At 41.0% G+C, this 11,967-nt stretch overlaps 1 protein-coding gene across 3 annotated transcripts; it reads left to right on the plus strand.

Annotated features, from left to right (window-relative positions):
* The first annotated feature begins 1,434 nt into the window (after positions 1-1,434).
* GTF3C6 (general transcription factor IIIC subunit 6) lies at positions 1,435-9,814 on the plus strand. 3 transcript variants are annotated; one of them, XM_076333428.1, is made up of 7 exons: positions 1,910-2,375; positions 2,764-2,844; positions 3,520-3,576; positions 5,691-5,754; positions 6,333-6,377; positions 6,509-6,622; positions 9,160-9,814. In XM_076333428.1, exons 2-7 carry the CDS (start codon positions 2,776-2,778, stop codon positions 9,450-9,452), a joined length of 642 nt encoding a protein of 213 aa, XP_076189543.1. In that variant the 5' UTR covers positions 1,910-2,375; positions 2,764-2,775; the 3' UTR covers positions 9,453-9,814. The 3 variants fall into 3 exon arrangements, with proteins under 3 accessions (XP_076189541.1, XP_076189542.1, XP_076189543.1); XM_076333426.1 differs by lacking the exons at positions 1,910-2,375; positions 3,520-3,576 and adding an exon at positions 1,435-1,523; XM_076333427.1 differs by lacking the exons at positions 1,910-2,375; positions 3,520-3,576 and adding an exon at positions 1,435-1,523 and having other exon boundaries at positions 6,512-6,622.
* Positions 9,815-11,967: the final 2,153 nt, after the last annotated feature.

Below are 11,967 nucleotides of genomic sequence, written 5' to 3' on the forward strand. Positions count from 1 at the left end.
CTTTTTCTGTATTTAGAACTAATCCAAATGTATAGGCTGTTCTTACCATAGCAGTACGCAATGTTCTAAAACAAGCTCTAAGAAAAGAATAATTAAAAACATGAAGCTTAACAGAAAATGACATGAAGCCTAATGCTGGCTTCCCAAAGAAAAACCCTGCTAAACTTACTTGATATGTTTAAAATCAGTGATTTTTCTAGGAAAAGGAGAAACACATTATGTCCAGAAACATATCTGGACATTGTTAAACACTTGATACGGTGCTACGCTGACATTTATGTTTATGTTATATAAGATGGAGGTTAAGTAGAGGCTGGAAGAAAATCTACAGTGAACTCCCTTGGGACCAGTTTTTATTTAACATTTTAATTAATGACTTTGACACAATGAGTATGAAGACACTTTTGGCACAAAATCAGAAACATAACATACAGAAGGAAAACAAGGGAGAATTACATTACAAAAAACAATACGAGACTGAGGATTATGGAGTGCAATGTCCTCCACTTAATAAAGAAATAAATTAACACGTTATGTCAAAAATCCTTCTCAGATGGAAATCAGACAGGAGCGTATTCGAACCTGACAAGGTAACCAGAAAGCATCAGGCACAGGCCGTGAAAATAGCAAATACAATTTAACCATGCACAAAGCAAAACATTTCCCTTTCTTCCACTGAAGAAGGGTCTGGCAAGATTTAATCTGCAATGGTGCATACAAGGCTAGCACATGAGAAGGGAGATGACTGGAACAGGTGCAGAGACGGGCTCTTAGGATGAAGAGGGAAACCAGGACTGTCTAGCAGGAATGATGCGCCTTGTTCAACCTGGAAAACGAGGACTGAGCAAGAGGTGTGACTCCACTCTGGCCAACTGCTCGATCTGTGGAAAACCTCGGAGGTGTAAAGCTTCGGGGAGACGAAGCCCGTTTGAAAGAGCTGCTCAGGCCCTGGAAGGCGCTCCCTGACCCAGCCGCCCCGCCCCAGCCTAGCCCCCAGGGCCGCCACTCCTCCTTTCCCTCACCCCCTTGCCGCTGCCCGTCCCTCCTCCCGCTCCCACAGCCCCGCATCTTACCCCCGACACGCACCCCGGCCTCGGGCTCCTCCCTGGCCGAGCTTCACCCTCTTCCCCAGCGCCCTGCGCACCGCCGCGCACCCCGGCCCCGCCGCCCCGCCGCCCGGGGGCCGCTCCTCAGGTCCCACCGCTTAACGGTCGCTCAGGCACGCGCCTCACTCCCGCCTCCTGCTGGGGGCGGGTGGCGCGAGCAGCAGCTCGCGGGCGGGGGCGGGGCCGCCGCTGCCGTTGGCGCCGTTTCCAGCCGCCGCCCCAGGGAGAAGGGAGAAGCCGCGCGGGCGGGCGGGAGGCGGGACCGGTCGGCCTCTAAGATGGCGGCGCCGCGCCCACGTGGTGCGCGCTGAGGCGGGGGGGGGGGGGGGAAGCGGGGCGTTCACCGGCGACATGGCGGCGGCAGAGGGCATGGAGGAAGGCGAGAGGAAAGATGAAGCGGAGGAAGACGAGGTGGAGGTTGGTGGATGCCGACATCGGGACGTGCTCCCTGGGCGTTCATCTTCCTCGGAGCAACATTAGGGGAAGGGACGCGGACCGGCCGGGCCGGCCCCCCTCGGGGCGTGTCCCGCCTGTGGGCCTGGCCCTCTCTCCCCCCACCGGCGCTGAGCGGGCCGGGACAGGCTGTCTGCCGGGTGACAGCGAAGGGCCCTGCGCCTGCCCTCCTGTGGGCTGCCAGGGCCAAGCACCTGCGCCGGGGCCCCAGTGGGGGAGGGGGTGGCCTTTCTCCTCTCGCCGTATCTCTGCAAGGCCTCCCCCGATCCCCGGGAGCCGCTGCCTGCGGTCCGCCGTCGTGCCGCTGCTTGCAGGAGGGGCGGCGGGGCAGGTCGGACGCGTGAGGAGAGCCGGGTGCGGGGGCCGCCATGGCCGCCCCCGCGCTGGCGGTGGGGTCGGGCACAGAGCAAGCGCGTTTCCCTGGGCCTGTCGGGTTTCTCTGCCCCCGCAGCGGTCGTGTACCGAAAGCTGTATCGTTTTAGCTGTTTTACTTCAGGTTTTCTGGAAAACGGCGTTGTCAGAAAGCACTCGTCCGGTTTCAATTGCTTCCTACCCCCATAACATCCGAAAATACGAACTATTACTCCGCTATTATTATGTGTATTTGTGTGTGCTTAGTAGATGGTGATTCTTGAAAACTCTTCCTTGAGAAAGATTTTTCAAGGTGGCTATTTTTTTGTTTTGTTTTTGTATTTTCCTCACTGAAAATTGTAAGGAATTGCAAACAGGGATTTCAAAGCAATATGTTATAAAGAGTTAAAAGTAACTATTTCAAGCAACACATTGCTTAACTTCTCGCTATGGTGTCTTATTTAGGTAGGTATTAAAACTTTGAAAAATGTATTTTGGAATATGTAACTGGTCATTTGCTATAATTCATAAATCATTTACCCATATCGATTCTCATTTTTTAAGGGTGAAAAAAGAACTCCCTAGCTAGGAAGAAAAGGCCAGGGAATTCAGGTGTGAAACAGGTGTCTGATGGAGTAGTGGGTCACTGCATTTCCCTGGGTATTGCAGTATCTGTCCGCCATTTTCTCTAGACAAAATGCAGAATAAGTCAGATTTGTGGTCTGTTTATTCCGAAGGTCTGGGTCTTTGTATGCTGTTCTTTTTGTTTTGGGTTGTTTTTGGGGGGACTTTTTTTTTTCTCCTGAGTTCAGCTATATCAATTATAGATTTACATTATAAACCTATCTTGTAGGAGCAACTGGTCATGGTGGAACTATCGGGAATTATTGATTCAGACTTCTTAGAAAAATGTGAAAACAAATGCAAGATTTTGGTGAGTGATTACAGCACAATAGGAAAGGGGTAAGTCAGTATGCATGTGAACAAGGGACTGAGGCTGTTTCTAAATTCCTTCAAGTCAATAACATTTAGATCAAATCTTTGATAGAGAATTATGTGCACTGTCTTGGCCGTATTTGGCTGCATGTTGTGGGCTCTCTCTATTTCAGAAATGGCTTATGATACTATGTAAATATAAGGAAATATTTTCAGAAGTATTTATGAGCTAGGACCATTATCTCCTCTGAATTCAAGCTCTAAGTTTTGGGGTTTTTTTAAATGATGTATTTTACACATTCAAAAAAAAATAGTTAAGCACGCTTCTTCAAATAACTTGAATACAGCTGATAGATAAAGCCAAAGTCTTTCTGAATTGCACTATATTTACAATGGGTTTTTTTGCAGATACTGCCTGGCAAGTTCAAGTGTTGTAAATGTAAAGGATAACTGGGTATTAAGCATTTGGTAAACAGTTTTGGATGTTGTTTGCTTCACTGTGAGGTTATTGTAAGAGCCTGGCTTACCAGTCCTTTTGAGTTGTTTAATCACTTTCTCTGTATATGAAAAATTTTATTTGCCCTTCAAAACCTACGTGGACTGTGAGAGCTGTATAGATAGTACGAGTACTATTGATTTGCAAATACTTTCTGAAACTAGACCTTTATTACAGACTGAAGAGATGGAAGAGAACATCTCGGAGTATGCCACCGTTCAGAATATATGTGAGGTGGTAAAGTCAATTCTGAAAATATTAAATGTAGAAATACAATCAAAATTCATAAATTATCCATCACTGGATGGATATGCTTTTATAAGCAGATTTGCTTCCTGGATCTGAGCTAAGTCGATTGAAATGTATTACACAGATGATTCATTACTGGTGGCTGAATAGTTACATATTCTTCAATAGTGTTAACGGGATTCTTTTAAATTTTGTGCTTTGAGATTCTCTTGTAGTGTTTCTAGAAAAATTTTTAAGTATCTATACTGTATCCTACTCGTATCCAAATCTGCCTGCGCTCACTCCACAGAGTAAGCATTCCTTGAGATTTTTCGTAACGGACAACTGTTGTTAAAAATCCAATAAAAGATTCTGCTTTGTGTTATTCTGTTTAGCAAGTTTTCTGTGATGCTGGTCACGTAAGGGGAAGACAGTCTCCATTTCTGCATAGTCCAAAAAGGAATGCCAAAGAAATAAAGTTTTGAATATTAAAAACCTTAATGCTGTTGCCTAGTACTGATGTGTTTTTTTTTAAATTAATTTCCTGTAGTAAAAAAACCAAAAATGTGCTATATGTTAGCTTAATGCTATTGATGTTCTCAACCTATGCAGCAGAAAGAGAATCCCAGAGCTTAAATCTTGCTGATCTTAGATAGTTATGTTTTTTAAAAGTACAAGAGGAAAATTGCACAAATTCCTATTAACCTGTGTGATATTCTGTATTTTAAACAATTTACCACATAGTGCCTCATCTTCAAAACTTTTAGCATGTGCTTATCTTCATGTCCTGAATAACATTGATGTCCACAATGTACTATTAAAAGACATTTTGCCTTAATTAGTATATTCTGTTCAGGCGTTAATTTTTATCAAAATACAGTTTAGAGGTACATCTTATGTTAAGAATAATGGGATCCTGGCCTGTGTATTTGGAAAAGCTCTGCTGTAGAGGAAGGGAATGAGCTGATAGAACTGCTGCCTTACTCTCCCACTCCTTGTTTACAAAAATAAAATTAAATAACAACAGTTTCCAACTCCTTCACAATGTAGACATGCAGTAATCACAGAAGCTTCTGTGACCCTGCAATTGCACTTCCAGTGGTGGTGTAATGCTTTATGCCAGACTACTTCACCTTGTGTATTTTCCAAAGACTTTTGAAAGTTACTCCACTTTACAGAACTTGTATTAATTGGAACTTAGAAAATAACATCTTTTTTCATGCAAATAAGTATATTTTTATTTGTTAATTTAAAATGGAGGTTAAATTAATTTCCTAGAAGAAATAACAGCACTTTAAATTTATTTACTGTAACCTAAATAGACCATTGGCTGCAGTTTGATCTAAATGTCTTTGATCCTTTTTAACATACTAAAGCATTTTCTATACCAGTACAGCATTGGTGGTTTTGTTGTGATTGCTAGAACAATATTATCTGGTATATTCTCTGTATTCAATACACTTAAAGTAACATGTATGATGATAGACTGAAAAATTGTCATTACATTTTATTTTTTTTAACAGTACACTGCTTCTACAGTAAGATTGGCTAAACCCTTTGTAACAGTTGTTATCACTGCTTAACTAAGCCTCCTACAAAAACAGAAAGAAAAATCCTTCTCCCCCCGCCCCTGATGTTTAACGTTGCAGAAGACCTCAGGGTCAATTGTAATAACTAAAATTACTTTTATTACATTTTTTTGAAAACTAATAAATATTAATTTAATTGCATGTCTTGCCATTCTTTCAGGAGTCTGCTAGCTTCTGTAAAATCATATCCTCTGCAGAACTCTCTTAACCAGTTCCATAAATCCTGTTTTAAATATGTACTTTTCTTCATATGAAGCTGACAGTTTGAGAAAGCTTTACAGTCTGGAATCCACTCCTTTTCTCTAATACCAAAAGAAACTTTTTATTTCACGTTTACCATGTTATGGAATACTTATTTTACTGCTATTACCTTATGTTGGGTTTGGTTTTTTTTTTTTAAACTATTTATCTTTTCAAGGAATTGATGTAACTTGGATTCTGCTATATCTGTCTTCTCTGGTCTTATAGCAAGAAATTTGCCTGGGCTAATAGAGACCTGACATCTGTGCAATTTTGTCCCTCTTTTTGTAGGGAATAGAGTCAGAGAGGCCCATTTTACAAGTGGACAGATATGTATTTGCAGGAGAATATGAAGGTAGGAAAAATGATGTGGATACGGTCTCTCCTTTTTCATGTGACCCGAAGAATTTTCTTAACGTCAGTTAATTGCACTGCGAAGGGAGAACGTGGTCCTGTGAGGTGCTGAAGTTCTGGGTGGTGTTTGTATAACACCATACAGAGCAGCACCAGTCTGAGTTCACTGCTAAATTAGTCATGCATCCATGTTACTTACTGGAAAGTATGCCTGGAAGCTAACTCTGGGGTGGACCAGCTGGTGTTTCTGTAGGGAAAAATGGGGACATAAAATGCTTCAAAGTAAGTGCTTGTTGACTCCTGTATAAGCAGGACTGACGTGTTGTGCAATCTGTAGTTCTCCCATTTGCCTTACGGTGACAACATTGGTCTGGAAGAAAATGATCTGGAATCCTTCCTTGTAGTGACTTTCAATGACCGTGATATTCCTGTCTGTTCCTGAGCTGGCAGTGTGGTTACCAGCGCTGGGCCTTTGCAAGGGGCTGGAAGTGAGAACATTCCCAGAGCTGTGCCAGTGAGTGCAGTATTTACAGCTGATATAAATTAGTCTCTAAGACTTTCTCGCTTTGTTTTCCATAGATACCTTGGGAACCTGTGTGGTTTTTGAAGAAAACACAGAGCATGGTAATTGGGATTTGATGTCCTGTTCGTTGTGGTAGCCTGGGAGGTTAAAAATATTTACGTTGTTCCAGTTGATAGTGGAATTCACTATAATGATGGGGGTTTGGGTATTGTTTTTTCTCCTCTCTCCATAGTAGATGCAGAAGGCAACCAAAAAGTACAGCTGAAATACAAGTGCCACACAATGAAGAAGTTGAACATGACACGGACACTTTTGACAGAAAAGAAGGAAGGAGAAGAGAATGTTGGTTAGTGCCTCTGTTCTTATGCATAGGGACATGGATGGATTATGCTTAGGAGTGTCAGCCTTGATTAAGTGTTTGATTCACGAGCATGCAGGAAGTTAGAGGAACTTTCTTCTTTAGGCATCAAATGTGTATATTTAAGTACAAAACCAAACACACACACAAAAAAAGATTCCTTCTGATCAGTGCTGCCTCCAGAAGTGGCTGGTAGGAGATTCCTACAGAAGAGTGTAAGAGCAGGGCAAACATAAGCTGATGTTCCCTGGTATGTTTTTCTGTCGTCTAAAAGTTTCGGCACTAGTCCTGAAATCAGAGGTACTGTTTAGTAGTTCTTCACTGATTTTTTTTTTTAATTTTTTTTTTTTTTTACTTCCATCAACCTTTCTAATGACTTTTTGAGTCACTGTAATTGTTGAAAATCTATAATATCCTTAGTAAGAAGTTCCATGTTGTATGTACTACAACTGAATTATTCTTACTGGATTTACAGTTAACTGTAAATGAATTTAACTTACTTGCAAAGGCATACCTAGGACACCATTCATACTGATTTTCATTCTGTAGGCAGAACTCAGTGCTTGTATGTTTGCTGTATTTCAGTGGTGTTTTTTCATATGGAAGTTAGTACTTTTACCTAGTCAGATATTGAGTATCCTACTATATATAGTAGTATTCATTAGCAGTATCCTATTGCTTTTAGTTGCTTTTTTTCACTCAAGTCAGTGTTACTGCTTCATATTTTAAGAATATGTAGCCATTTTACATTAAATATGGGCAGTCAGCTGGACATTGGTCATAGGAGCTATAACATGAAATGTCATCTAGAATCTAACCAAACATCAGCATTCTTATCAACACCATGTAGAATTTCTTCTCTCCATATAATTAAGAAGGTAATACTAAACAGAAGCTATTATTTTTGAAGTACAGTAGACTAGAGAATATGTTGCTTAATACAAAGGCCTATTTTGTTCTGGACGAGCAATAATGATGATACCTGCTGAAAAACACTTTGTTTCTGTACCCTGACAGAAGTTAATGTTGTGCATATAAAGTAACTACAACATGTTGTGAATCGGCAATTTGTACTGCCTAGGAATCTAAGGGGGAGAGGAATCCCAGTTCTATCTGGAGTCTGTTCAGTATGTGTTGTAAGAGCTTGATATACTTGAGTTCAGGAGATGACACAAATTCTTACGCTATCTCTGATGTCATTCCCTATCATATTACCAGGTGTTCTAAGATTTAGGTGAACAAACGTTTTATTCTCTCTATTGCATTTGTAAAATATTTTCTCAGAATTTTGAATTATATTTAAGTAATTTTAAGAGTCTAGGGGTGGTGTCTGACACCTAAACGCAACAGGAACTGCCATACTGGATTGGACCAAAAGTGTTTTAGTCCTGTGTTGTATTTCTGACTATGGACAGCAGTAAGTGGGTACGTGGAAAGTAGCAGGAGGGGGACAGATACATGAGTAATCCTTTCTTTTGGCTATCCTTCCGGTGTTCAGCAGTTCATGAATATCCTGACAAGAGTTTTCATCTGGACTACTATGCCTTTAGTCCATAAAGGCTCTGTCATCTTCACTTGCTTTTTGAACCTGTCTATGCTTTTGACTTCTACCACTTTTTATGGCAGGTAGTTTTCAAATCACATTTCTGTTGTATGGAAAAAGTACAACTTTACTGTGGGTTTTCTTGATTGTTTGTTTGCTTTTGTGGTTGTTACAAATGTATGAGCTGGTGCTTCCAATGAGTGCGAGTTACTTCATTTGTTATCAGAATTAGGAGATAAGTCAATCCCTACTTGTTTTCCCAGTACAGCCTTATAAGCATCTGACCCTTCTGAGCTCTCCTCCAAGAAGAATTCTAGTCTCTGTTACTTTTTGTTGCCTTTTTTTTGTGGGTTTTTTTGTTGTTGTTTGTTTGTTTGTTTGTTTTAAAGTCTCTTCCCATGTAGAGCTAACTTTTCTTTCACCAATTCTTGTTTCTCTTTTCTGGCTTTACAGTATGGGTTGAGCAGAACACAGTACTCCTGACATGGACGTAGCATAGTTTTGTATCTTGACATTCCTGCTTTTCATTTACTTTCCTAATGATTTTATCTCCATTGTGGCTGCTCTTCAGAGACCAAGTTGGTGACGTCACTGAACCACACACAATGCCTCCAGTATCTGGATAAAAACCTGTAGCTATGTGTCTTGGTTAAGTTGATTTAGCGTATGCATGTTGCTGTTAATTTATCAACAGCTAAGTTTCTCTTAATTTCAAGCTGGTCTTTCTTTATCAAATGCCTTTCTGTTATTCATAGCCTTATTTTTCAACGAAAATTAATGGTTTAAGCCCCATGGTGAGACTCCCCACAAAAATTAGTGTTGGTCCAAATTCTTGAAAGACATCTTTCTATCCTAAGTGGTTCTTTTACTTAAATGTTGGTCAGGCTCAGCCTTAATAACAGTGAACTTAAACTAAGAAAAAATTGCTGTTAACTCTTAACTCCTTTTGTCACTAATACCAATTTTCCTTCTTTTGCATCAGGTGGCGTGGAGTGGTTACAGATCAAGGACAGAGATTTTTCCTACAGCAGGCCTAATACGATTTGCAGCTTTCTGCGTGAAAAAGAAGATTCTGAGGAGTCAGCTCAGGCCCAAGACAAATTGACTGAAGAGTCAGAGGGAGAGGTGGGTGGTGGAGGAAATTCTGGCATGAATTGTGATCTGGAGAAGCAGCACAGCTTGGAGGTAGATGCCTCTATTCCTCTGCCTGACAGCCCTGCTTCTAGGGCAGAGGATTCTCCTGGAAGCGTTGCCTTAGACAATGCCGCTCCATGATACCAGCTCTGATCTTTTCAGGGTTTCTTCGTGGAATTAATGGGCCAACTTTTAAATGCCAACTGTTATAGGCTGTGACATGATTTCCAACTTATCTGAGCAATTAATAGTGGGAAAACGGACATTGTGTTCTTGTGCATTGCTTTTATATTTGGATTATAGTGGGGAGGGCTTAAGTGTTTTTTAAAAATGTTGATTGGAAATGTGTGTATCCCTACCTCAAAACTGAAGAAGAGGAAATGGTTACATAATTAAAGAAACCTTACCTTAGAAAAATGTTGCTGTATTGCACAGTCTGGAACACTTTGTAAAAAGAAAAAAGAAAATAGTTTAAAATAAATTTCAAGTATTTTTCAAGTATATCTTCACCTTGTGTGTCACATTCAGCCGCACACTGTGTTTGTTCTTTTACTGCAGTTATTGAAAGAAAAATTTAAGTAAGTGTGGCTTTTATTACTTGTTTGATTACTCATCAAATTGCTTAGCTTGGATTTTCTCTAGTGTCCTTTGTCCCCTTGGCGGATCTTAGAAATCCTTCATGTGGGAAGGGACTTCAGGAGGTCTCTCATCCAGCTTCCTACTTAAAATAGGGTCAGCACTGAATTCAGGCCAAGTTGCTCAGGGCTTTGTCCAGTCAAGTCTTGAAGAACACCGTGGACTAGTCAGCAACTGAAATCTAGGTCTTAATGAGGCATCTGTCATGCTTCCTTCCCCCATTTTGTATATAATATAATGTATGTTATACAAAAGGAAGTCTTCCACTCTACTCCCCCCAGTAACTTCTTGGCTCTGATCTTCTCTGGCATTTTTCAGAAGGTTTTTATGCCTAAGGTCCTGTAACCATGCATCAGTGGTTCCCAAACTGATCCCTGTGACTGTATTGTGGCCCCTAGCTGCTCTGTGGGTTGATATTACATACTGCTACATCATTTATATTGTTACATAGTATTTCATATAAAAGTTGAGTATGTGGTGCATTCATGATAATTTTTTTAAAAGCACAGCATTTTTTTAAACATAAAACACTTTCTTCCTGACCTTTCTTCCTTCCTACCTTTCTCTGCCTCCCTCAAAATAGTTTAATTGCAACAATGCTGTGAGGATGGGAACGCCTTATTCATTCCAGCATAATTATGTAATCCTTTAATTAGTAATGATCAAAGAGAAGTTCACAGCACAGGATCAGTAAAGATAAGTCATCAGAACAGTGCAACAGTTTCAAACCATCAATCCCACTATTCAGTTTTTCTGTGTAGAAGCAAGTTGAATCATGGGGGAAGGGGAGGCAGAGAGAGGAAGGTGAGGAAGAAGAGGGAACATGTTCTGTACGCCTCCAGCCTGGGTACGGATCTTTCACGTGGTAGTGCCTGCACTTTAGGTTTCAGGGAGACCGCTCAGCCTTCCCTCTGGATTTAACTGCAGTCGTAGAAGTTTAAAAGCATTCTTCAAACTTGATTTGTGTGGTGCTGATCGACAGAGGATAATTATAACTGGAATAACGATCTTGGGAATATTGTGAACTGGTGTAATGTAAGTTCTTGTCTGCAGTGTGGAGCGTTTGCAGTGCTGGGCTGCACTTGCTGACAGCTGGGCCTCCTGCTAGAGATGGGGCGTGCCGTAGATAAAAAGCGCTCGCTATCGTAGCTTCTGCCGCTGAGAACAGAGAGGTGCTTCCAAGAGTTTATTCTCTGTCAGTGTGCGAACGTAGCAACCCTCTCTACATCTGTCACTACGTACGTGTAAATTTTTTTTATCATGTGCAAGGAGTATTCTAGCAGAATTGGTTTCTGACCTTTTTCAGCCTTTTCTTTCAGTAGTGTACTGAAGCTGTTTCTCTGTTCTAGTTTATCTGGGAATCAGGGTTTTTTTTTTTTTAACATTTTATGTTAATTTTAATATTTATGTATATCATAAACTCTGAGTACCTTCCTAGGAATGTTTTTTAGATTTTAAATGTTATTTATAATGCTCAAACTTTTGTTTCTATTATTATTAGCCCTGACTTCTGCAACCACGCTCGCTCTTTACCCATCTTTCCCCCCTTCCTCCCAGAAAGCAGGTGCTAAGAGTCCACTGCTGCTGATAGCAAATTCTTCAGCTATACTGATTTCGCCCAAAGAAGCCCAACAAGTTGGTTATTTCAAGTACAGTTCAAAATTGGTGTGTGCGTGTGTGGAGTAAAAAGGGTATTGGGTAAGTATAATAGCTGAACATAGGATTACTACCGTAATCATCCTTGCCTGGCTATCATATGTCGTTTGTGTCCTTGTGCCTAGACACTAGAGCATCCCAGTAGTTCCTTGCCATGTCTGGTACTCAGCACTTTTTCTTTGCACATTGTGACAGTTACCAGTGTCATGATGTTCAGACTGCTGATAAAATAAGCGTTCATTTTCAGTGTTAGCACTTAAAAAAAAGATTTCAAAAAAACTTTGGAAAAGATGCAGAGACAAGTGAGCTTACAACAGCAGAGTGCAGCACGTGAAGTGTTTAGCTTACAGGAAGGCTGGGAGAT

This window comes from Aptenodytes patagonicus, chromosome 3 (genome assembly GCF_965638725.1).
Source record: "Aptenodytes patagonicus chromosome 3, bAptPat1.pri.cur, whole genome shotgun sequence".
In the NCBI taxonomy this organism is placed as follows: domain Eukaryota; kingdom Metazoa; phylum Chordata; class Aves; order Sphenisciformes; family Spheniscidae; genus Aptenodytes; species Aptenodytes patagonicus.